General features: G+C 49.9%; 6 protein-coding genes across 6 annotated transcripts; 3 read left to right on the forward strand and 3 right to left on the reverse strand.

The window, feature by feature from the left end:
• The first annotated feature begins 2,499 nt into the window (after positions 1 to 2,499).
• Positions 2,500 to 4,600, forward strand: BC939DRAFT_447540 (uncharacterized protein). Its single transcript, XM_051555101.1, has one exon. It carries the CDS (start codon positions 2,790 to 2,792, stop codon positions 4,386 to 4,388), a length of 1,599 nt encoding a protein of 532 aa, XP_051413521.1. The 5' UTR covers positions 2,500 to 2,789; the 3' UTR covers positions 4,389 to 4,600.
• A 285-nt stretch (positions 4,601 to 4,885) lies between these two features.
• BC939DRAFT_447542 (uncharacterized protein) lies at positions 4,886 to 6,972 on the reverse strand. Its single transcript, XM_051555102.1, has one exon. The coding sequence runs from the start codon at positions 6,887 to 6,889 to the stop codon at positions 5,096 to 5,098; it is 1,794 nt and encodes a 597-aa protein (XP_051413522.1). The 5' UTR covers positions 6,890 to 6,972; the 3' UTR covers positions 4,886 to 5,095.
• A 1,248-nt stretch (positions 6,973 to 8,220) lies between these two features.
• On the reverse strand, positions 8,221 to 9,665 carry BC939DRAFT_378096 (uncharacterized protein; the record flags this gene model as incomplete). The annotated part of the gene is made up of 2 exons (XM_051551709.1): positions 8,221 to 9,475; positions 9,589 to 9,665. Coding segments are annotated over 2 exons (1,332 nt in total), but the record flags the coding sequence as incomplete, so codon positions are not given.
• Positions 9,666 to 10,884: 1,219 nt separating this feature from the next.
• Positions 10,885 to 12,470, reverse strand: BC939DRAFT_491928 (uncharacterized protein; the record flags this gene model as incomplete). The annotated part of the gene is made up of 4 exons (XM_051559508.1): positions 10,885 to 10,973; positions 11,094 to 11,525; positions 11,697 to 11,789; positions 12,454 to 12,470. The coding sequence occupies 4 exons, from the start codon at positions 12,468 to 12,470 to the stop codon at positions 10,931 to 10,933; spliced, it is 585 nt and encodes a 194-aa protein (XP_051413524.1). The 3' UTR covers positions 10,885 to 10,930.
• A 5,434-nt stretch (positions 12,471 to 17,904) lies between these two features.
• BC939DRAFT_486669 (uncharacterized protein) lies at positions 17,905 to 20,494 on the forward strand. The gene is made up of 8 exons (XM_051559334.1): positions 17,905 to 18,080; positions 18,186 to 18,253; positions 18,363 to 18,470; positions 18,648 to 18,829; positions 18,950 to 19,132; positions 19,223 to 19,520; positions 19,631 to 20,281; positions 20,391 to 20,494. The coding sequence occupies exons 1-8, from the start codon at positions 18,073 to 18,075 to the stop codon at positions 20,411 to 20,413; spliced, it is 1,521 nt and encodes a 506-aa protein (XP_051413525.1). The 5' UTR covers positions 17,905 to 18,072; the 3' UTR covers positions 20,414 to 20,494.
• Positions 20,495 to 22,423: 1,929 nt separating this feature from the next.
• On the forward strand, positions 22,424 to 25,264 carry BC939DRAFT_514766 (uncharacterized protein; the record flags this gene model as incomplete). The annotated part of the gene is made up of 3 exons (XM_051561135.1): positions 22,424 to 22,760; positions 22,998 to 23,893; positions 24,029 to 25,264. The coding sequence occupies 3 exons, from the start codon at positions 22,424 to 22,426 to the stop codon at positions 25,262 to 25,264; spliced, it is 2,469 nt and encodes an 822-aa protein (XP_051413526.1).
• Between the last annotated feature and the right edge of the window lie 398 nt (positions 25,265 to 25,662).

Below are 25,662 nucleotides of genomic sequence, written 5' to 3' on the forward strand. Positions count from 1 at the left end.
GACTGGCAGGTAGTCGCCGAGTGCTTGTATATGTTGTCTTCATGGACAAATGCTCGTTACCTGTCGCGGGTGACTCAAACACGTCCTTCGTATTGCCAATTTCATCGAGCGAGTACTCATATTCCGAGTCATCTCCATTTTCTAGACGCGCATCGTAAATGTGATAGTCTTGCACTCCACACCAGGCGGTAAAAAGACCATCTTGAGCGATACATGGATTGTTCTCAATGGGGCGCCCTTCGACTTCGTCATCGTCACTCTCCTCTTCATCCTCCATGCCCCTACTTGGCAGGAAGTTGCGCCAGTCGTCCGCAATCGGTGCAAATCGCTTGAAATACATAGAATCTGGAGAACACTCTCTCAAGTTACGGCGTACGATCCTGAGTTGCTCCTTAGCCAAGAGTTTTTCCTGGTTCTTGTAGTTTATATTGCCTGTAAGTTCGTGATGTTGCTTCTGTGCGCGATAAACCGATGCTGAGTCTTGAAAGGTCGAGTTAGAAGCAGAAAGACTTTGCTGCGTTGATGATTCGCTACGGGTGTACTCCTTGGTCTTTGTTTGATGAGAGGTTTGGTGCTGTTGAGGCTGCTGAAGCTGTGGGTTGCTATTGTTTAGGGGTCGGTTCCGGAAGAGATATTTGTATTGTTCGACCGTGGAACTATCCGTTGAAGCATCATGTTGAGGGCCGCGTCGACTGGCAGCACTGCTAGCAGTGGTCTGTGAGAAGAGGAGGTTGGGGTCCAGAGGCGGGTACTCGGGTGTTCGGCCTTCGTGGTCGGGACCATTGGATGAGTTGCTCTTACGTCCTGCAGGGTTAAGGAAAGCTAACACTGCGGCGGTGAAAACCAAGTGTGGTGGTCTTAATATGAGCCAATCATCTGCCTTGTATTTTTGCCACCAACCTAAGAATGTGCTGTTGAATATAATCACTTGCCTTTTGAGGTAGCCTTGAGCAGACTGATAGTGCTCCCTTGAGCTTTAGGCTGGTTCTCCTTGGCAGCCTTTGAAGGTTGCTTCTGGGACACCGCATGATCTGCGGCCTTGAGCATTGCGTATGGATATATGTAAGGTGCTATTGAGAAGTATGGATATATGGGATCAGACGTGCTTGCTGTGCCTGGTGTGCTTCTTTGCCACGCGTGGGTCAGGGTGATCGACAGGGGTATAGGGGACAGCGGAGAGTAAAGAAGAGGGGGAGGGAAGGGTAATAGAGGGAAGGAGGTGAGGGGAAGAAAGGCGAAGAAAGGTATGGGAGGTAGAGGAAGGAATGCAGAGGACAAGGAGGAAGTAAAAGGAAAGGAAAGGAAAGCAGAGGAAAGATAGCAGCGGTGTGTAAGAAATATAGAGAGAAGGAGGTCCAGTTTCTTCAGGATATGGATGGATACGAATGGATACGAATGGATATGAATGGGTATGAGTGGGTATGAATGGATATACACGGACATGAATGAATAGCGAACACTTGGACGCAGATGCCAACTGGGCCTGGAAAGAGGATGCGTGGGAGTGCAAGTGCAAGTGCAAGTGTCAGTGCAATGGCAACACAGCATGGTACACCACATCTACAGCACACCCTCTGCTATCTACTGCAGCAAAAACAATCCCCCAAGCGCATACGGACACCACCGGTGAACAGCTACAACCGCGTCTACAACTACAACTACAACTACAATTGTAACCGCAACTGCAGCTTTAACTGCAACCCCACCGACGATAACAGACACCACGCATCAACTACGCATTGGTGGGGCAATACGATATCTATAATGAAAACTCCAATTGACCTCTCTCTTTTTTTTTTTTACTCAGTGAAAGCCCCCCGGGGAATGGATGAGAAAACGGGGGGACAGAAGGGTGGTTACGCAGTAACACAGATATTCTACTCCTCAATCTCTCGTTTCCATCCCCATCTCGTTATCTTTCCTCCATTAGTATTCCCATTCATCTCGATGAAAAAGAAGGTATTTCTCCGCCTTGCTGGTATGCATCAGGCGCGCTGTATTTGTAGAGAGGTGCTGTTGAAGAACGACTATCTGTCGCCCAGTCGGGACTTAATGGAAACAGCACCATTGCTGTTACACGACCTCCTTTCTCTTGCCCGGACCGCCACTTCTTCAAATCTATCTACATCAACTTCTATTAATCAATTTTTACTAACTATTACTAAAAAAAACTGTGTCGAGAACGAGAACGGTGAGCGATAAAGAGGATAATAAAAGGGTTGATCGGAGCGAACGCAACAAGCTACCCTTTGTCCTCAAAATGTTTACACAGAAACATGAAGATGGAGATGGGGAGAGGGTCAGGGTGGAGCTTTGGTTCCGACGCGTGAGCCACAGGCTTTCTCTTTAGAGCAATTTATATAAACTATACACATGCCAAGAGCCTTGTTGTTCAACTCCAGTTTCAGCCCCTCCTCTTGTCAATGCTGCAGCTGTGCTTAATCTGCAAGGTAGAGTGCCTGCTGGGGAAGAGGGAAGGAAATCAATCTCTTATGAAATTTAATATTTAGGAAGTCTATAAAATAAGATTTAACAAGTTAATCCTCTTCCCGCGCACACGAGAGATTCCAGTCCGTCCACGTATTGACCAAAGATCCCTTTGTTCATTCCATCCCATCCCATCCAGAGAAACAGAAGGACTCCCACTTCTAAAAGGCTCGGTCGTCTCTCGTCAACACAGAGCCGTCATTCAGCACCGCTGACGCAGCTCTTTTACGGGGATAGGGAGAAATCAAACAGGAGCAATTGGAACCCGAATACAGGCTGAACCTCTCTGCATCAGTTAGTTCATGAAGAGGATAGTCGCAACGACCTTGACAGCTGCCTGGAGAAGGATTACGTCTAAGCCATATTCGACCCTATCAGGTTTCACACCAGTCGCAACCGCTCACGGTTGCTACTATTCGCCAAAAACAATTGTCAGGACAGGAATAGCAGCCGGTTCAGGTACCTTATCCAGCATGGCCCGAGGCACATCCGACAGTCCAAAGGAACAAGCGAGCGAAGTGTACATGGCCTTTGAAGACTCTGATTCCGAGTCTGATATCGAAATCGATCTTGTCACCAAGCCAGCCAAAAAAGTCCAGCCCAAGGTCCCGAAGCATTTTCGAAAGAGCAACGCCCAGGTCTACGACAACATCTCGGTCTATGCCCCACCGGACTCGAACCTGATCTTCCGCTGTTCACAAAAGCGTGCTAACTGGTACCTGAGCCGCGATCTCGCGCGTTCGCTCTCACCGACCTCCATCCACCTCAACTTTGCACCGGCAGGACAAGGACGCGTTAATGATCCGTATCATCTGGAAGAGCGGGAGAACAAGTGCGTTATCTGTGGAGAGGAGACGGCCCAGGTGGGTGCGACGATGCTACATGTCGTACCGGAGCAGTACCGGAAATGGTTCCCGATCAGACTGAAGAGCCATTCCAGTCACGATATCGTTGTGGCATGTCCAGAGTGCAATGCGCACTGGGATCGGGAGGCTGCTATTGTCAGGAAGAAGATTGTGAAGCTGTACAATATACCTCTGGAGGGAATTGGATGGATAAAGGATCACGACGCTGGAGTGGCAAAACGGTCTGCAGGCGCCGTCATCACCGATTGGAACCGGCAATGGAATGAATACCGCGAACAGCAATCGATGGCGGCAGATGTCAAAAATATATCGATACCGACTCAGGAGGCGATCGAGGAAAGCACACAGACAGAGTCGTCGGCCACTCAACTAGCGGATCTCGACACGAAACCGAAAAGGAAAATGAAAGCCAAGAAGCAGAATGTGATACCACCGGATCGACTCAAGGTTTTGGAAAAGAGTGTCTACGACTGGTGGATCAGCACCCAAAAGGAAGTATTTCACAACACGAGGGAGTCACCAGCGCTGAAAAGGGACTTGACAACCGATGATGATGAAGGCAGCAGGAAAAAAATAAAGCCAGAGGTCGACACGGGGATGGATGCAAGTCCTGGGACGACAATACCGGTAACACCTCCCAGGACAGAAGCATCAAACTCAGAAACACCCAAGAAATCCAAGGACGCATCATCATCTATAGATGTCCCAATGCCTCCACCAGGACATTCAACGCAACTGGACAGGACGATGCTGGAGGCGGCATTATCTGCTCAAGCAAGTTACAGAGGACCGGACTACATGGAGCATGGCCAATTGGTTGTAGCACGGATAATGGCGTCCTCTCTCGAATATTACGATGATGCGGACGAATCTCAAGGAACGATCCAGGCATGGAAGGACGCGGTCCCATTGGTCCCAGCTCCTGAGGGCTGGAGGAATGTGGGCGAGTTTATTCGGACATGGAGATGGGAGTTCTTGCAGAGGATTCAGCCCAAACATCTCAGCGCAGAGTGGAAAGTAGAGAATCCTGTTTGAAAAAAATGAAAAGGAAAAAGTAAAGCAATAACTAACTACCAGTGTTTCGTCTTTGCTACCATAAATCAAAGCTTAACGACATACCAACAACGAGTTCTCTGTGTGCGCATGTCGTGACGGATCAAGTCTAAAGAGTACTATTTTTTTTTCTTTCTTTTTAAAGGACGAACATAATCCCTGGTGCTGAGAAGCCTTCAGCGTCAGAACCGGTGGTTAAGGAAAAAAAAAAAAAAAAAGGCGTTTGGTGTGAAAGCCGCATTAAAGAAGCTTTCATCATGGAACAATGGTGCGTGTGAAAACAAAGGACATGGCTGAATATTTGAAGGCCTTCAGACACAGGTTGCTACGCAGCAAATGCAGATGGAGAAAGGGGTTTTGATGTGCACCTGGCTCAGTTTGACTTGGACAATTAGTGCTGGGCTTGGCCAATTAGTTTTTGGAGCCACACCATGTCGATTTAGTGGCAGTAAACAGCATCTTTTTTCATGCGGAGCAAATTATTTCTGTTGGTATTTATTGATAAAAGAAAATCATCACGTTCGTGCACGCAAGGACAATGACTATGAAAATTAACGGGTGGTGGAGAGGACAGAAAAGTCGGAAAGTGGAGAGGAAAAGGAAAAGGGGGTGGGGCGGGGTGGGGTGGGTGTATCCATAAAGTAGAGAAGAATGTCATAAAAAATGGCGCTTTACATCACCAGCCGCTCTCAGAATGGCGAAGCAGGGCTTCCAAACAGCTTCTCCGAGTGTCGATGCACAGCTTCAATGCTATCCAAGAACCCACGGATGTTGTCAAAGTACTCTTCGCTCACCACCGCCGAGTTCAAGATCCGGCTCGACAGCTCGTTCAAGTGTTCGGTCGATTCCTGAATCATCGATGCTGCAGTTATCGCCGTCGAAGCACCCTTCCATGGACTCACAACTTCCTCGCCCGGGAAGAGACCATCTGCGGAGAGCGCAGGTGCAACAACAGCAGAGGCCGTCATCTCCATCATCGCATCAATGTCCTGCTCCTGTGGGACCTCCTGTGCCTCCTGCTCGGCCTCGGCCTCAGTCTCGATATCCTCGGCTTCGTCAGCAGTATCGGCGACGGGAACGACGCCCTCCCATGGACTCTCCTGCTCCGGTAAGTCCTCAAGCGTCGCAAAACTTGATACACTCGAATTCCGTTCCGAATCCGTATACATCATCATCGAGCTCTGCAAACTGCTGCACTCATCCCAGGTCTCATTGTCGGACAACGACGGCGCATAGTAATCATTCACAGACGCCTGTGGAAAGTACTGTTCACGGGCCATAGTTTCATCTACATACACCTCCTCCAGGTCAAAGTGCGGGCTCTTGGGGTCAATTCCAAGCTGCTTCAGGAACTGTGCCATATCAAACAAGGTCGTCCCGACGAAATAAACTCGAAGCTCATATCCTTCCAACGTAATCTCGCGTGCTTCGGGGCACTGGACCAGTTTCTGGAGGATGGCCGAAACTTCGAGGAAGTGTTGGTATTGGGCGTTGGTGATCTCGAGCAGGTTCTCGATAAACCCTCCGTTGAGCTCCTTGGGCGCCCGCAGGGAATCCGTATGCAGAGCCGAGACCATCGTATCCAGATGCCAGAGCGGCGAGGCATCGAGTAAGAAGGACATCTCGACATTTGTCGGGCAGGACTCGGAGCAGTTCAGCTTGGGAAGTTCCTGGATTGCTTCGACAGACTTGCCGGCAACCTTGGCGAGCGAGATGGCGGTGGCAGTTGTGATAGGCACATTGGCGGCACCGGAAACCGACAGGATCTGGTGCTGCTGCTCAACAAGGGTGGCACGGTTCAGGAACGCACGGATGGTCGAGCTCGAGAGACGGCTCTCAGTCGTACGCTTCTTGATCTCGCCGCTTCGGTTCTTGTTTCGGTCCTGTCTCTTCTTGGTGCGGAGTCGGTACTGTTGATGGTGATCCTTCTCCGAAAGTTTTTGGGAATTTGCAGGCAACGAACCCAAAGGCTTGGCATACATCTGCGCCATCATCTTGACGGGACCGTTCAGTGCCGGTTGGAAGGCTGTGGCTCCAGAACTGAACCCGCGGGTAGAGAAGACGCCCATGTTCTTGGCGAAACCATGTGGGACCGCGAACCTGAGGGGTTGATGATGGATCATCCTCTGGGATCCCTTCGAGAGGAGCGAAGCAATCTGGGGACGACCTGCAGAGCGACAGGCATAATCGACGGCTGCGACACGAACGGGTTCGGGGACAAAGAGGTTGCGTGCGAACGAATTGAACTCTCGGTTGAGGTGTGCCAAGAGCACGGGGCCATCCTTATGGGATGGGTAAGGGACCTTGACCTGGAATTGGCCAAAGGCTGGGAGCGGCTTCGAGAAGGGGACGGAGGGGGCATGGAGGTGGTGGGGTGGGGCCGGTGGTGGAGCGGTGTTTGCTGTCGGAAACGCCCTGATGTGGGCGAGTCGAGCGTTAAACTGGACCACCAGCCGCCGCAGCGGGTCTAGGGCCTTGCTCATCAGATAGTGCTGGTGTGTGGTGGATCAGTAATCGATGAGAGTGAGGAAGGGGCTGGCTGGGGATGGATGGATGGAATGTGGAGTGGAGAGGAATGAAGAACCAAAAGGCGCGGGTGAGACCGAGACTAATAAAAGCGTGCAGCACCCCGCCAGTCACGCACCAGTCGAAAAAGGGAATTTTCAGAAGGTTGGCGCGGGGCGAAGCAAGTTCCTTTTTTCGACCGAGCATCGCCCATCCACCCAGCCTATTTGCATAAGCAAACATCCTTCTTTGTCGCATGTGGTTAAAGAAATGCAACCGGACGCATCTGCGGACAAAACATCTTTATTTTTCCTAAATTCAAGGGTGTCGACAATCGCTACGGAAACTGACTGAATCCTGCTAAAGCCTCGCGGAATATGGTCCATGCTCCAAGGTTCACAAAGAAAGAATAAAAATACGAAAGCACAGTAAAAAAAGAAAAAAAAAAAGGCATTGATAATTGACGAAAAGTGCCTTGCCGACAAGTAAAATCGTTGCTTTCATATCCTTGAGTGGTCACCAAGGATAAGAAGACTGACAATCAATTTAAAAAAAAAAAAAAAAAAAAAAAGTGTCGGCAACCATTCGGTATCAGATTGTAACCATGAGCATCGCGACAAAAAAGTAAGTAGAAGATACTCAAAGAATGTAAAATAGAAAAAAAAAAATGATATGCAGTATTGCTTCAACAAATAGCGCATTGTTTCCCATCGCAGGCATTATCCTTATCTGGTAGTTAGGGTATAATCTCAGCTCAGGTGAATCTTTTTCAAGTGAAAAACAACACCTGGGCACCCCTTACGCTATTCGTGAGTCCAACATACAGTAACTCCAAGAAAAAAAAATGAGACGAATTAAAAAATAACAAGGCCATCATGGAGGCATAAACATATCTCCAAGAGCATAAGAAAAAATTAAAAGGATAAAAAAGAAGTAGTACTCGACTGAAGAATAACGGCGATAGAAATAAGCAAAGAAAAAAACAAAGACAAGAGAAACAAAAGAAAGTCTTCAAGTCGAGTTTACCTGGCCAAAGGTCCCATAGTTGCTCCCACTGGATCCAGCAGAGGCATGATTGGGCTGAGGGTCGGCACGTCCAGGTTTGAATCTCACTGCTTTTTTCATCTTTCCCTGTCGCCGATGCACTGGCCGCTTACTTGACCGGGGCAGGGGTGGCCTCAAGAAATACCTCCTGCTTGCCATCGACAGTCGCAGGCTTATCGGCACCGTATTCGACATCACCAGACGAGCCGATGCTAGCATTCTCCGTATGCCCCGCATGATCCTGGGGCACGACCCTCAGTGGGACCGGGTAAGCAAAGCCGCAGGCCTTGCGGATAACGCCCTCGATCGCAGCAGCAATAAAGACTCCGATGGCCGAGAAAACCAGGGGAAGAACAAAGGAGGGCCAATCGTAAGCTTCGATAAAGATATAGTGCATGCCGTCCGCGATGTTGCCCAGCTTCAGGAAGCCAAAGACAACGAGCGAGAAGAATCCAGTAATCATTCCGAAAACCATGGACCAGCCCGTAACATAGCCCTCAAGACTGTCGACCAATCCGAGCAACAGTGGCACAGCGCAGATGGTGCAGACCAGGTTGCCAATCAAGAACAGGATGATGACATTGTAGCCCTTGAGCGAAACAAAGACGATAGGGACGTTGATCAAGAAGACGAGGACACGGGGGTACCAGACGCTCTTTCCACGGAAGAAACGTGAGGCCAGGGTGTCGACAATACCATTCTGGATCGAATCGACACAGCCCTCGTTCATGGTGACGGTTGAGAGGGCGGCGAAAATGGTGATCCATGCAGGAGCAGTGGCCTGTCCAGCGCCGAGGAGGTCAAAGAAGGCAGTCGAACCATCGTCTGAAGACGAGGGGAAGCCAGCCCAAATGGCGAGGAATCCACCGAACCCATACAGAAAGCAGACGATCATCAAACCCAGGGCACCCCAGATAGATCCACGCCTCAAAGCCCTCTCATCAGCGGATGCCCAGATACGCTGCCAGGGAGCCTCTGAAAACATGGTGGCGCAGGTCATGGAGATTGGCATGGCGCCGACAGCAGCCCAGCCCCAGTAGTTGGGACCGAGTAACTCGGGCAGGGGAGTGGGCAGGCTCTCGGGACGGTAGGTGACAGCGACGTAGATGGCCATGACGGCCAGCAAGGCGATTCCAAAGACACCCTGGGCAACGTCGGTCAAGATACTGACGTAGAGACCTCCGGCGGCGGTGTAGATCGAGGTGACGATGGCGACACAGAGGATGATGGGCAGACGGGAGCCGCCGATGACGAATTCCATGAGGTTTCCGATCGAGGTGTACTCGGCGCAGAGGGCGATAGACATGTTGAAAAGCATGACGAGGGTGACGATAATGGTGGGAACGGTTCCGAAGCGCCATTGGACGAAATCGCCGAGCGAGAGGACGTCGGGGTACTTGCGGTGGAGGATGGCGCCTACGCGGGCGACGATGATGATGGGAAGACCACAGGAGACAGCATAGGCAACCAGGCCGACGATTCCTGCCGAGACCACATAAGCAGGCATCGAGAAGATGACCCTGGAAGCGCGTCATATAAGCACAAGCCCCGGTTAGTGTTCAGTTCTTCCACGGGCACGGGGGCGGAATGCTGTCATTCGTATCTGTTTCAAGCGAACATCCTGAGGACTCACCAAGCACCGACACCCTGGGCATAGAAGGACCAGGCGATGGTTCGCAGGGGGATGGAGTGGCGGGCGGTCAAGAAGAACTCGGTATCATCGGCCTTGATGCGCTGGCGGCGACGGGCAAGGAAGAGGGCACCGAGACCGAAAAGGACGATGGTCGCCACCGACAGTCCGTAAGCGACTGAGACGAGAGACATTCCGATTGTGGAGAGAGGGATGAGTAGAATGAATCGCTCGAATGAGGAGGTGAGGAGGGGATGGTGGAGGGGGAGGGGAAGAAAGAGAAGCGGCGGAGGACGCCCTGTGTTTATATGTTTTTTTGAGGGCCCCCTTAGAACCCAAACCGCAGGGGTCCGACACCCAGCCAGATCCTTAGTCCCCAGCATCTTTTGTTTTTCTTCTTCGGAGTGCTAATTTTTTTTTTTTTTTTTTTTTTTGGTTGCTGGTGAGCAAGAGCCATTTAGACTATGATGTCCATCTGCAGTCCCTTTTTCTTCACGTCCGCCTCTTTGTCTTCATTCCCTGACGTGTTAAGCCAAGTAGTCCGCAACTAGCTCCAGATGGCGTAGAAAGGGGATGTCTTCATCGGACAAAGTCACTAGCTGGCTGCCCTCTCTGTGACGATGCTCTCTCCACAAGACCAAGCGTGAACGTCCACAGGAAAGGGCTTTACAAGTAAGGATGGAGTACAGGACAGACAGGACAGACAGGACAGACAGGTCGATCGTCCCAGTCCTGTGGGCAGAAACCGTACACAAAGATCCCATCCCATCGCGAACTACAGTTCATAGACCCCTCTAGATGCGCCTCTGTTTGTTTGTTTGTTCCTGTCGGAGATGCGAGATGGAGTTGGTTGTACAAAGACACAACAGAAGGCGGCTGACATCAAAAAATGAAAAAGGACCGCTGCTTCCCCGCCCATGTGGCTGAAGGCGCTGCTGGTACCTCCTTAGTCTAGCCTGCGCCGGATCAAAGACATCGGCGTAGCACGAAGAAGATCTCTAGCTGGTGTAGCGATCGAGGAATGAGGAAGTAACCATACTAATTGCGGAGACTGACAGCGCCAGAGAAAAAGGGGTCGCGATGTGGAGGAATGCGCTGGGGTAACATGGGCGAAGCATTCTGGCACGCGTGGACGTCCGCAAGCACGCCTTATTTGGACGTCGATTGCTCCTGGAAGCTCGGTGTCAATTGTCAATTACAACGCGTGGTATTCTCATTTCTATTGAACATATTGCTTATGGGCATAGTCGTGTAAGACAGAAAAGTGCCATTTGATATGATAAAAAAAAAAAAGAGGCCCGTAGATCGGCGGCATCACACTAATCCACGTCCATTATCGGCGAGTCTAGGTGGTACCAATTGCCATTGAGTGCTTTGCTTGGAAATGGCTGTGGATGGCGAAGCAAATGATGAGGCAATCATCGACACAAAAAAAACACGAGACGTCTCAGTCAAGTCATCAGTCATGCTTCCTGCATCTCTGTCTTGCACCTCCCGCTGCGACTAACAACGGCATATCATCTCCTTCGTCCTCTCTAGCAGCCAATTGCGCCTTATCTGCCCATTCTTCTCTCGATATAATCGCAGTTTCTTCATCCTCGCAGCGTGTTAGCCATCGTTCATAAGCTTCCGACGTCGGGTCTATAACGCTTGACGCTTGCACTCTCTTCTTTCCTCCATATTCTGTCAACAGTCGCTCGTCTTCTTCGATCGCCAGCCCTTCTTCCTTTGATGCCAATATTTCCTGCTCGCCCTCCCACTCTGCCACCAGTCTTCCGCTCTCTTCACCATCCAGTTTCTCTGCCATCAACATCAACTCCTCTTGCTGTTCGTCATCCCATTTCCGTATCAATCGGTCATCCTCCTCCCACGCTTGATCCTCCGCATTTGATAACAGCTCTTCGTGTAGGTTGTATGCTGGCGCCAGGGGCTGTTGCTTCCTTTGATGGAAGAAGTCTTGAAGCGTGCCATTAGCGACATGTTATCAAATGAAGAGTGTATTAGATAGTGTGCGGCGAATGCAGCGAACGAAATAAAACACCAAGTGTTTCTTACCGCACATTCGGCCTCATGAAATGCGTTTCCACGCGAGGTCCAACAGGTGTACTTACTCGTGTGGATGCTCGAATTGCGTTCTCGTGTGGCTTTGTTGGACCTTGTGGATATCTGGTTGATCGTGGATGAGGATATGAACGTAGTCTGAACTAAAAGGCGAGTAGAGAGATGGAGAAAACAAAGAAAAGCACGTTTTATATTCTAGTCGCGCCAACAATGGGACCGAAATGCAGCAGTTTCATTAGGTAATAAAGCACTGTCTTTTATCTTGAGTACTGCGTACAAGGCTCTGGTCCCTGAGTGGAGAACGCCTTGCACCGCTGCAGGGATTGTGGTTTTGCTGTCCAATTCGTTATAGATGTCATTTCAACTTGTATTGAGTAAAAAGAACGAATAGTGGTGGGATGATGCAGAGAGCGATACTGCAAAAAGGATGGCAGTATGGGAACAATGAGCATTCGATCCGCATTTCCCTCATATCCCAGCCTCCATCGCCCACCCATGGCTAGCTGTGTATTTCAGTGCGCATTTTGTGAGTGAAGAAGGAAGGGATCCACAGCGGGTGTCCAGCAAAACCAACGAGACCATGCTACTCGGGAGGCCCAGTTGAGCAACCTCAAGGATGAGCCGCCGACACCTGAAGAATACAAGGCAGAAATTGACTCAGGATATCACTGGAGGAAATATATGTGGACGGGGTCGATCACTATGAAGAAATGTCTGGCCAAGAAGACCGTTACAGCGGTCATTCTCAGCATCGAGTATCGCTCGCTAGTGTAAAACATCTCAGTTCCGCAAGGATCGCACACTTACACCACAAAGGCATACATGGCTGGGCTTCAAGGGCCGAAGAGAAGAGCTAGATCTCAAGTTGCACGGACTTGGTGATAGATGGTTTTTGCACATTGAGAGGAAATGAAACTAGCAAGGACTTTTGTTACTACGATGCGGCTAAGTGGTGGCCCACAGCATGCTCATAGTCCGTGCCGATAAATGGAAGACCTCTATAACATGCTGCCAGTGCAGTGTCCGAGAAGAGATCAAAGATCGGGCCACCAGATCCCAATAATGCATCCAGGAGAGAGAGGTTGGGGCCACAACGCTGGCCACAATATAGCTCGCACTGTCCTCCATCTTGTAGAGCGCCAAGAGTAGCCCGCAGAGCTGATGTCCAACAACGCCATATGCCTGTAGACACAATGGGGCATGAATAAGTGCCTTGTCGCTATCTCCTGGTACAGGAAATTGAGCCCAAAAGCATAGGCCCCAGAACACGGGCCATGGACTGCGAAATTCAGTTGGTGTAACCACATAGATCAAATAAACACCCCTTAACATCGGGAACCGTTGCCACACGACACACACGACACACACAACACGCGCCAGCACCCATCGCCCCCAATCCTATCCCTCACTCCCTTCCACCTCATTTTCCCTCTCTCGTTGCCACAGGCACCCACTGGATTCCCCCACCATGACCGACGTCCTGCCACTCTTTTGTCTCGTCGAGGGACATTCCACGTCGAGAGCTTTTATTATCGACGTTCCCGCGGCACATACTGTTGCCAACCTTGAGAGCCTCATCAAGGCCAAAAGGACTCCCGAGTTTGATGACATTGCCGCAGATAAGCTCACTCTCTGGCTCGTCTCGATTCCTGTCCTCGATGATGAAGATGATGGGGAACCTGCCGTCATGCTCGACGGTCTGAGCGAGAAGAAGGAGCTCAAGCCGACAACGCGTCTCTCCAAGCTATTTCCAGAGGGTTTACCTAAAGACGCCGTCCATATCATTGTGCAACGGCCACCAGCAGGTAACAACATCCTCTGCTCATTGCAGGTCTTTTGAGTATGTGCACCCTAGTTTATCCCACGCATTTCTCTTCTGTATTTTACATTTGCTTCGCTTCGCCCTGCTTCTCATGTAGGTCCCCGTAGGTATCCAAGCTGTAAGTGAATAGTATTGATTTGCTGTAAGCCTTCTTGGACACACCACGTCTTGGTTCGCTAAACTCATGTATACTTTCTCCTGTATGACAACGATAATACAGCGGTGCCTGTCCCAATGAAGACTGTTGCATACGGTGATATTGGTCCTGAACTGGAGCGTATTATCGAGAACGCAAGCCGGGACCACTGCAACCGTTCCGTGGATGCAAAGGATGTTCAAGCCTACCAAACAAAGAAGCTAGGCTCCTTCTACAAGAAACCCCTGCCATATGATGCGGGAGCAACTAACCTAAGTCTCGTGATGCTGGGAAAGGTGCTGGACAAGGAACCGTCGTCCGAGGAAAACGAGACATTGCATGGCATTGTTGAGGAGGATATCGACACGAATAGTGAATACCGCATGGTGGCCCTGGTTGGTCCATCAGGTTCAGGAAAGACTGCCACGGTGATTGAGCTGGCCAAGACGCACTTTGTTGTTTATGCCGTGTGTTGCGACCCGAGCACCCACTCTTCTCCGGATTTCAAGGATCTGAACTTTGTGGAGCTTGCACAGGATGTCGAGAAGATATGCAGGAAGGACCTTCCAAAGCCAGAGCCAAGATCATTGGAAGATCTGGTGGCGAATGATTTAGCCATGAAACAACGTGCTGAAGATCGGGTCAACATCGAATTCTTGGCACGATTCCTTTTCCTACAGCTTCTCCTCGACAAGAATCCTGATCTCGAACCGCTGCAGTTCTTCCGCGAACAGATCAATGGAGGGCCCTTGACGATTAGGAAGCTGGTTGGGAGGATGCGTGAGTATGATACGGATACGATCTGTGCAATGCTCAGTCATGTGCAGGACAAGCTACAGGACTACCTTGCTCCACGACGACTGGGGCTAGTGATCGCCCTAAATGAAGCTCAGATTGCAAGAAATCGCATCCTGCCTGACATGTTCATCGCACCATCTGCGTTTATCGGCATCCAGCAGGTTCTCGACGACAAGAACAGGGTACAAAGCAGATTTCGCCGCGGGTTCCTCACGCCTCTGTGTGCAACACTGAGTAACATGCGTGCGACACTGGTGATCGTTGGGACGTCGCTGTCATTGCAGGATGCAGAACAGGTATACTCAGCAGTTGGCAAGTCAACAAGTTTCGTAAGAATAACGCACTTTCCCTCGTTCGATGAAGACGACGTGGAACGCGTGCTATCGGAACTTGTCGACACATCCGGCTGCACTTTGCCGCCTGACATGCGCCACATGCTTACGGGACGACCTCGATTCTCGGTTATAGTTGTCCAGCACCTTTTCAAGTGCGACTCTGGCCAGGATTCCAAACAAACCAGGTTGGAAAATGCAATCAGATCAGCGACGAAGCAAATAAAGGCTGACCTGGGAAGCATTGTGCGCAGTCTTATTGAGAACGACAAGACAGGAGAGGCAGCACGTATACTCGGCCGCATGGTTATGGCGTACAAACTGCAAGGCGGTAAGATATCGTTTGCAATCGTCGGACAGTTTGACTTTGTGGACAAGGCTCTGTGCAAGCTGCTGCAGCGCCCCGACGGTGTCCGCTATATCATGAACGAGCCGATGGTGATTGAGGCGGTGCAGCAGGTGTTGGATGTCTCAGAAATGGATGCCGAGTTTATGGAATATCTCGATCAGTTTGACCGGATCGTTGCGAACTTTGGCGTAAACTCAGCAGCAAAGGGAGTTGTGTTGCAACAGCTCGTTCGACGGTCACTGCAGCGTTTCAACAGCTTCCGTCTTGTGGACCTCCCTTTCCTCCAAGGCATCAGATTGCCCGCATGGTGCTCCGCGCTCGAGCTTCAAATCGACGAAATCAACACGGCCAATGGCTTTGGATACACCGCTGAAGGCATTGAGGCCGATCTCGAGTTTCTCAGGGTCTGTCCTTCGAACAAGATGCTGATTGCACATTCTGGCACACGTCCGGATGGAGCATGGTTCTTCTCTGACAAACGTTACGCTGGCTCCCTCGCAATCAAACTATACAGCGACCCTCTGCCACAGGAGATATACAGGGAGAACGTGATATCCAGTGACATTCGACGCTGTTTCTTGAAGAAGGACGGTACCAGTTTGCACCCACCACTGAAAAGGATGCGGGATGAGTTTGAAGCTTCCGACACTCCTGGTGAGGTAAAGGGCATGCTTCGCATTCATCTCGAGTTCCCCAGGGTCCAGGGCGGTAGGCCATTTACCTGTGTCAAAACGGACCTCGCTACCGGCAACGAGGATGTGATGGTCCACATCGACTTGTCGAATATGGATGAGTTTTTTTATGAAGGTCCCGAGGAAAATCGGCAGGATATCCAGCGCCTGAAGAAAATGATCAAGTATATCGCGACGAAATAAGAGGAAGGCTCGGAAATATGCACAATCCCTGTTATCTAACGCAACTATAGCGCAGCACTACTCTACGGTTATAGCACTACTCCACAATCATTGCACCCCATCTATAATCATAGCATCATAGCACTACTCCATAGTTAGCCCAGTATCCCTGCACTCCGTCGTCGCCTTCCGTATTCAGTAGTATGTGGCATCACCCGACAGGTGATATGTTCCCTCGCTTGAACAATCGCTCCTAACAAACGCGAGCGCATAAAAAATTACGTTGTGCACCAAAGATATGCGGTTGCGACTCCACCTATTTCCATGAATTGCCAACTGAATTTACTTGTGGGATTTCGTCGACAATGTGTGTCGGGAAGAACGCTGTTCATCACTCGGATTGGCATGAAGACATGCTCATTATTCCTTCTGAATCGCCAGCACTAAATTGCTCGTGGACACTGCTCGTTGACCTTAAAAAAGATTTAAACTGCTGTTGATACATAAAGGATTACGCTAGAATCATTTGTGCCTCAATGCGAGGTGAGATGTGAATAGCAGGACTACTGATGAAACGAAGAAAGATATGAGCAAGAGTGCAGAGTATATGAAAATACGCCCATCATTTTTCTTCCCCACAAAACGTCTGGTGAGGATGCTCTCTCAGTCCTTGAGCTGTGCCAGCCATGCCTTTTCTGCAAGTACCTCTGCTTGAGCGGTCACTACATCTTGCTCCGCTTGAGTTGCTGCCTCTGCTGCCCCTGTCGCTGCGAGCTCTGCTTCCGTATTGTCTTGACCTTCTGCTGCCTGTACTTCTGCTCTGAACTCTATTACTGCTATCAGCGCATCCTCCTGTGCCTCCGTCGCTGCTGCCTCTGCTTCCTTCGCTCTTGATTCTGCATCCTTTGTTGCTATCATTCTCGCTGCTCTCGTTGCAGCATCTGCTGCAGCCCTTGCCGATGCTGCGAGTGCTGTCATTTCCGTCGCCGTTCTTTCAGCTGTCTTTTCTGCTTCGTGTGCATACTTCACTGCCAGTCTAGCCGCCGTGAGAAATATAACTGTCCAGAGAGTCAATGAGAACAAGAGAGGGATCTTTAATTACAGCGACTGAGCAATTACTTATTGCTCAGTGGCTTAAGTTAATATCTGGACTCAGTCTAGCTATCGAACACAGATACAGCGTGTAAAATGGGCTATATGCCACACGCCGTAGCCGCTGCTTCCGCTTCTGTCACGTCAAGGTCCGTTGATTCGAGTGTTTTTTCGCATCGTCCTGACGCTCTGGTGGCGGCGGCTGTTGCCTCTTTTATATAGTCTACTATTGTTGCCAGTGCTTGTGTTGCAGGGCGCAGATCCTCTGAGTGTCGATGCTTGCGAGGGATGCTAATGACAAGATGTTATCATAGAAAGAAAGAGAGGGAGACAAGCTTAGAGTGAGAGCCACAGCAGTAAGAATGGCGACCGATTAGAGTGACGCGGTTTTTACCTTGAGTCTGCGATCATGGCGCCTGAGTAAGAGTGTGGGTTCGTTAATGTGTGTGGGTGCGTAGAAAGGACGACTGAGGCGGAAAAATGGCGAGGCGAAGAAAAGAAGAGAGAGAGAAGAAGAGGTGTACTGTCATCGCTGGTGAACGTAATGCGCCAAAGCACAGATCCACGGCGCCTTGAACACAGTGATGTTTTCGCGCGGATATCACTGGCTGACTGCTGTGATGCCGCTTCAAGGCTGGAAAGTAAAATAAAACTGAACTAGCATTATCATCGGTTAGACATAGAGACATACAGGCGAGGTACATTGACCATGTCCGCCGTATGTAGTTAGGAGCACCTTGGCCCTATCGGAACATGCGCGAGGAAGGTGCCATGGCCACGTCTGTTGCTCAGCTTGTTTGTTTGTTGACTTCCCGATCGGGCGAATGGGCGACCTGCGTCATTTTTGTGCCACCAAATCGTTCTTCCTCGTTCCGCTCATTCATTCACCTCGCACCCTTCCTCCCATTCACATTCCGCATTGCTGTTCACCAAGTCTTTCTCTCTTCCACCCCACCATTACCATCCCTCACGACTGTAGCAAGTAGATTCCGTACGCCTCGCCGCTTCCATCAACACTATCCCAACTAATTGATAGACGCACAATGAGCTGGCATGTCATTATTGCATACTGCACGCGGATCATCCACTGGCAAGGCTTTGTATGAGAGAAGCGACTGACCTGGCTCTCATCCTGTCTCTCTATCTCATGCTGCAGGAAGGGATTCACAAAGGCTGTCTCTCGACTACCCCATACACTCTCAACAAAAACCGGCATCCGTGACGGTATGTCCTCATCTATCTGCAGAGAACGAACGGAAGGGAGTTTGATGGGCTATCAAAATCGCTCGTATTCACGCCGTGCAATCGTCCTTCTCCCAACGAATTTCATTAGGAACGAAGGATATCGAATTCCAGGAATTAAATTCCAAGTTCACAGCGTGTGAAAAGGTTACCGCCAAGCTACTGGAGGATGTCTGCAAATACCGCGACAATGTCACTGGTGAGTGTCTATTCCGAGTGCTGCAACGGGCCATTTTTTTTTTTTTTTTTTTTTGTTGTCATGGGTCGATCAACGCTCGTGTTTAGCTCTGGGGCTGTCTTTAATTGCTTAAAAAAATTTGGCTTGATTGACATGGGCTGTCTCATTTAAATGCATCGCACTTTTATTCTTTTTTAGCAATGCTGAACCATCAAGCCGAGTTCGGCATCATTCTCGAAGAGATCTACGATCCATCGTTGGGGATGCCCAACGGCGAGGTGACACCCCGCAGGGTACAGACGGCTCCAGAGTCTGTCCAGGCTGTAGATGACTTCCAGGCGGTTATGAGGGAAATGAGGAACATTCTACTGCCCGAAGTGGTACGTTCACAATTCGATGACTTCATTCCAGAAATAATGTGTGGGGTCTTTTCTTTCTGCTCGTGCAGGCGTCCCCATGGGTTGCTAATCAGAAATCTTCTCAATGGTAACGTATGACAGGACAAATTAGAGCTCGGAGTCGTGTGCCCTCTGACCGAGATGCAGAACAATATGAAGCTGATCCGCAAGACCATCACGAAGAGAGACCATAAGTTGATCGACTATGATCGCTTCCGGATCTCGCTCAAAAAGTTGCAGGATAAGAAGGAAAGGACTCTGAGCGACGAGAAGCAGATCTACAAGGTATGTTATGCATGGGCACATGAGTCTGGTAAATGTATTCCCGAATGACAAACCTTATTCAACCTGTTTATTTTCTTGAACCATTTGCAGCTGGAATCTCAATTGGAGGTGGCGACAGCGGATTACGAGGGTCTGAACGGGATTCTGCGCGAGGAGCTTCCGGGATTCTTTTATTACCGGACACAGTTGATGGAACCCCTTTTCCAAACGTTCTACTATTTGCAGCTCCGAATCTACAACATCATGCTGGACCGGCTGGGACCTTTGGCTTCAAGCGGGTACTTTGATCTGAACATGGACGTCCAGCAGGGATATGAGGCGCGCAAGGAGGACACCATGGCCACTGTTGAGTCCGTTGAGCACATCACCAAGAGATCGGCTGCTGCATGTGAGTCTAATGTTCTCTCTGCGCTTTTTACTGTCCTTCCCATCACGTTCGATCCCAGCACCAATGTTAATCATTGATTATCATGATTACCATGTTCCTCATATGCGTAGCCTACACAAGCAAGTATGGTCGACCAAACTATGAGACAGGTACTGTGGAGACATTAGGAGCTTCAGCACCAGGATCACCCGTGACCGGATCAAGGGGATATTCTTCACCGGTCCCAGCGCCTAAGCCTTGGCAGGCGCATGCACCGACTGTAGGTGCAAAGCCTTGGCAGACCCCTAGTGCATCGCCCAAGCCCTGGAAGTCTGGAGCGGCTTCTCCGCGATCCCAGCAGGAAGAGTCGATCCCTCCTCCACCTGCATATAACGCACTGCAGGAAGGCGCATCCGCACAGCCTACGACAGCAGCGTCATCACGATACAAGGCACCGCAGAATATCAACATTCATTTGGCGCCGTCAGTGTCTGGCACGATTGGGGCAACGGCGACAGCAGCAGCGACATCGCATGCGATAAACAGGTTTAATGAGGGCTTGAACGGTACTCTGCAGGCACAGGCAGCAAACAAGCGTCCACCACCGCCGGTTCCAAAGAAGATTGGGGCCCGGACGGTTGTTGCACTCTATGATTACGATGCGCAGCAGGAAGGTGATTTGAGTTTCAAGAAGGACGATCGGATTGAGTTGGTGGAACGAACGGCAGGTTCGGACGGTTGGTGGACTGGTAGACTCGATGGACGACAGGGCGTCTTCCCTGGTAAGAGCCCAAGACCTAAAGTTTTTTTTTTCTTTTCATTCGAGGCAACATATTCGTTTTCGATTCTGACTGATCGCACTTCTTGTCTTTCATTATTTTTTGTGTTTAGGCAACTACGTCCAAGAGATGTAGTCGCGCGGAGAAGCATTATAGACAACAAACACGAGAGATTTTATTGCATTGAAATAAATAATATGTATATGCCGCGTCGAGACGCCTTGGAAGCAATTGACTTTCTGGTGCTGCTCTCACCTTTCATCTTTTTTTACTCCTCAGGTATTGGCAGCTCATCCTCAAGGTTGCTTGACTGGGCCTCCCGAGTAGCATGGTCTCGTTGGTTTTGCTGGACATCCGCTGCATACCAGTTGTGCGTATCCAGCATCTGTTGACCCTGGAATACGAACAAGGCGCGGTTGCAGGAACCAGAATAGGCTGATCTGACCGTGCTCACTCGACGCTTCTTTCTTCAAATCCATGGACCGGATAATGCGTGCACCTGCACCGTTCCCTCGCTCTCGGTCACCTTGTTACACCTTACCTGTCAGTTCAGTGGCGTTGCGCAGGAAATGCATCTGCAGCTGATCAGCAAGAAGCAGAGTGACTCGGCCCATTAAAAGTTGGCATGCTCAAGTGGATGCTGCTGCTCGTTGGAATGATCTGATGCGCGTTGGAAAGCTGGATCAAGGTTTTTGGTGCAGAGTAGCAACACCCGATCTTGCTGTATTGACAGGGACTGAGGTCTACGTTTCCACAGAGGTTCCAAGCTCGGCATGATTGGAGGATCCAATAAAAAGAAACGCGGCCGGCTAGTGAAGCTGTAGTAACTGTCCCTTTGTAATCCGTGTATACAAGAATCCCGTACAAGAAACACTGTATTAATTGTGAAAGAGCCAAAAAACAAACTCTCCTCTATTAGACTTCACTACAATTAGAACTGCTTTGTTTGCTATGATAATGAGGATATACCCGTATGGACTGTAATAGAACCAGAAAAGCGACAGAGTTCTGTATCCCCGTTTTCTATGCACATATCAAGGGTCTACGATCCTCGAGACATCACAACATTGCTAAAAGTTTATCTGATCCGGTAGGGAGCAGTATGAAATCGAATACTCAAGGCCAATCTTACGCAGAGAACTTTCGATATCCAGAAGCTGTGGACATCGTACATGTCGAGAGTATGGCCATAGCCTTTAAAAGATAAAGCGACTTGGACGAAGACACCTATATACAGGTCGCATCATCGTCATCACCAGGACAAGCAGTGAAATCGGTGTAGCAGGCGAAATGTATACGAGCCGGAACACTAGCAGAACAAGGCAGAGACCGACGCAGGATATCACTGGAGGAAATATATGTGGACGGGGTCGATCACTATGAAGAAATGTCTGGCCAAGAAGACCGTTACAGCGGTCATTCTCAGCATCGAGTATCGCTCGCTAGTGTAAAACATCTCAGTTCCGCAAGGATCGCACACTTACACCACAAAGGCATACATGGCTGGGCTTCAAGGGCCGAAGAGAAGAGCTAGATCTCAAGTTGCACGGACTTGGTGATAGATGGTTTTTGCACATTGAGAGGAAATGAAACTAGCAAGGACTTTTGTTACTACGATGCGGCTAAGTGGTGGCCCACAGCATGCTCATAGTCCGTGCCGATAAATGGAAGACCTCTATAACATGCTGCCAGTGCAGTGTCCGAGAAGAGATCAAAGATCGGGCCACCAGATCCCAATAATGCATCCAGGAGAGAGAGGTTGGGGCCACAACGCTGGCCACAATATAGCTCGCACTGTCCTCCATCTTGTAGAGCGCCAAGAGTAGCCCGCAGAGCTGATGTCCAACAACGCCATATGCCTGTAGACACAATGGGGCATGAATAAGTGCCTTGTCGCTATCTCCTGGTACAGGAAATTGAGCCCAAAAGCATAGGCCCCAGAACACGGGCCATGGACTGCGAAATTCAGTTGGTGTAACCACATAGATCAAATAAACACCCCTTAACATCGGGAACCGTTGCCACACGACACACACGACACACACAACACGCGCCAGCACCCATCGCCCCCAATCCTATCCCTCACTCCCTTCCACCTCATTTTCCCTCTCTCGTTGCCACAGGCACCCACTGGATTCCCCCACCATGACCGACGTCCTGCCACTCTTTTGTCTCGTCGAGGGACATTCCACGTCGAGAGCTTTTATTATCGACGTTCCCGCGGCACATACTGTTGCCAACCTTGAGAGCCTCATCAAGGCCAAAAGGACTCCCGAGTTTGATGACATTGCCGCAGATAAGCTCACTCTCTGGCTCGTCTCGATTCCTGTCCTCGATGATGAAGATGATGGGGAACCTGCCGTCATGCTCGACGGTCTGAGCGAGAAGAAGGAGCTCAAGCCGACAACGCGTCTCTCCAAGCTATTTCCAGAGGGTTTACCTAAAGACGCCGTCCATATCATTGTGCAACGGCCACCAGCAGGTAACAACATCCTCTGCTCATTGCAGGTCTTTTGAGTATGTGCACCCTAGTTTATCCCACGCATTTCTCTTCTGTATTTTACATTTGCTTCGCTTCGCCCTGCTTCTCATGTAGGTCCCCGTAGGTATCCAAGCTGTAAGTGAATAGTATTGATTTGCTGTAAGCCTTCTTGGACACACCACGTCTTGGTTCGCTAAACTCATGTATACTTTCTCCTGTATGACAACGATAATACAGCGGTGCCTGTCCCAATGAAGACTGTTGCATACGGTGATATTGGTCCTGAACTGGAGCGTATTATCGAGAACGCAAGCCGGGACCACTGCAACCGTTCCGTGGATGCAAAGGATGTTCAAGCCTACCAAACAAAGAAGCTAGGCTCCTTCTACAAGAAACCCCTGCCATATGATGCGGGAGCAACTAACCTAAGTCTCGTGATGCTGGGAAAGGTGCTGGACAAGGAACCGTCGTCCGAGGAAAACGAGACATTGCATGGCATTGTTGAGGAGGATATCGACACGAATAGTGAATACCGCATGGTGGCCCTGGTTGGTCCATCAGGTTCAGGAAAGACTGCCACGGTGATTGAGCTGGCCAAGACGCACTTTGTTGTTTATGCCGTGTGTTGCGACCCGAGCACCCACTCTTCTCCGGATTTCAAGGATCTGAACTTTGTGGAGCTTGCACAGGATGTCGAGAAGATATGCAGGAAGGACCTTCCAAAGCCAGAGCCAAGATCATTGGAAGATCTGGTGGCGAATGATTTAGCCATGAAACAACGTGCTGAAGATCGGGTCAACATCGAATTCTTGGCACGATTCCTTTTCCTACAGCTTCTCCTCGACAAGAATCCTGATCTCGAACCGCTGCAGTTCTTCCGCGAACAGATCAATGGAGGGCCCTTGACGATTAGGAAGCTGGTTGGGAGGATGCGTGAGTATGATACGGATACGATCTGTGCAATGCTCAGTCATGTGCAGGACAAGCTACAGGACTACCTTGCTCCACGACGACTGGGGCTAGTGATCGCCCTAAATGAGGCTCAGATTGCAAGAAATCGCATCCTGCCTGACATGTTCATCGCACCATCTGCGTTTATCGGCATCCAGCAGGTTCTCGACGACAAGAACAGGGTACAAAGCAGATTTCGCCGCGGGTCCCTCACGCCTCTGTGTGCAACACTGAGTAACATGCGTGCGACACTGGTGATCGTTGGGACGTCGCTGTCATTGCAGGATGCAGAACAGGTATACTCAGCAGTTGGCAAGTCAACAAGTTTCGTAAGAATAACGCACTTTCCCTCGTTCGATGAAGACGACGTGGAACGCGTGCTATCGGAACTTGTCGACACATCCGGCTGCACTTTGCCGCCTGACATGCGCCACATGCTTACGGGACGACCTCGATTCTCGGTTATAGTTGTCCAGCACCTTTTCAAGTGCGACTCTGGCCAGGATTCCAAACAAACCAGGTTGGAAAATGCAATCAGATCAGCGACGAAGCAAATAAAGGCTGACCTGGGAAGCATTGTGCGCAGTCTTATTGAGAACGACAAGACAGGAGAGGCAGCACGTATACTCGGCCGCATGGTTATGGCGTACAAACTGCAAGGCGGTAAGATATCGTTTGCAATCGTCGGACAGTTTGACTTTGTGGACAAGGCTCTGTGCAAGCTGCTGCAGCGCCCCGACGGTGTCCGCTATATCATGAACGAGCCGATGGTGATTGAGGCAGTGCAGCAGGTGTTGGATGTCTCAGAAATGGATGCCGAGTTTATGGAATATCTCGATCAGTTTGACCGGATCGTTGCGAACTTTGGCGTAAACTCAGCAGCAAAGGGAGTTGTGTTGCAACAGCTCGTTCGACGGTCACTGCAGCGTTTCAACAGCTTCCGTCTTGTGGACCTCCCTTTCCTCCAAGGCATCAGATTGCCCGCATGGTGCTCCGCGCTCGAGCTTCAAATCGACGAAATCAACACGGCCAATGGCTTTGGATACACCGCTGAAGGCATCGAGGCCGATCTCGAGTTTCTCAGGGTCTGTCCTTCGAACAAGATGCTGATTGCACATTCTGGCACACGTCCGGATGGAGCATGGTTCTTCTCTGACAAACGTTACGCTGGCTCCCTCGCAATCAAACTATACAGCGACCCTCTGCCACAGGAGATATACAGGGAGAACGTGATATCCAGTGACATTCGACGCTGTTTCTTGAAGGACGGTACCAGTTTGCACCCACCACTGAAAAGGATGCGGGATGAGTTTGAAGCTTCCGACACTCCTGGTGAGGTAAAGGGCATGCTTCGCATTCATCTCGAGTTCCCCAGGGTCCAGGGCGGTAGGCCAATTACCTGTGTCAAAACGGACCTCGCTACCGGCAACGAGGATGTGATGGTCCACATCGACTTGTCGAATATGGATGAGTTTTTTTATGAAGGTCCCGAGGAAAATCGGCAGGATATCCAGCGCCTGAAGAAAATGATCAAGTATATCTCGACAAAGTAAAAGGAAGGCTCAGAAATATGCACATTCCCTTTATATAGCACATCCATAGCACAGCACTACTATAAGGTTATCCCTTCGATCATCAGGTTTACAAGGCAATTTGCCCGTCAATCAATTTTCCAATGCGAAACTTTATTTTATTTTATTTTATGGTTACGATACTCGAGAAAACAGTTTCTAGTCTTGTTGGCACAAAGGGAACATTGCATTCTGCACACCACAACTGGCTTTGGTTACGGTTTTTATGGTCCATGAATATCTGGTCCAACGTATTTTGTTCCGCTCTTTCAATTGAACTAAGGGATAGCATTGTTGTGGTTATAGCACTGCAATCTATATAAAGCATCATAGCACTACTTTCATAGTTAGTCCAGTATCCTTTCGTTCCTTCGTTGCCT

Source organism: Gamsiella multidivaricata, assembly GCF_025024155.1.
Source record: "Gamsiella multidivaricata strain RSA 2152 chromosome Unknown BC939scaffold_23, whole genome shotgun sequence".
NCBI classification, from domain to species: domain Eukaryota; kingdom Fungi; phylum Mortierellomycota; class Mortierellomycetes; order Mortierellales; family Mortierellaceae; genus Gamsiella; species Gamsiella multidivaricata.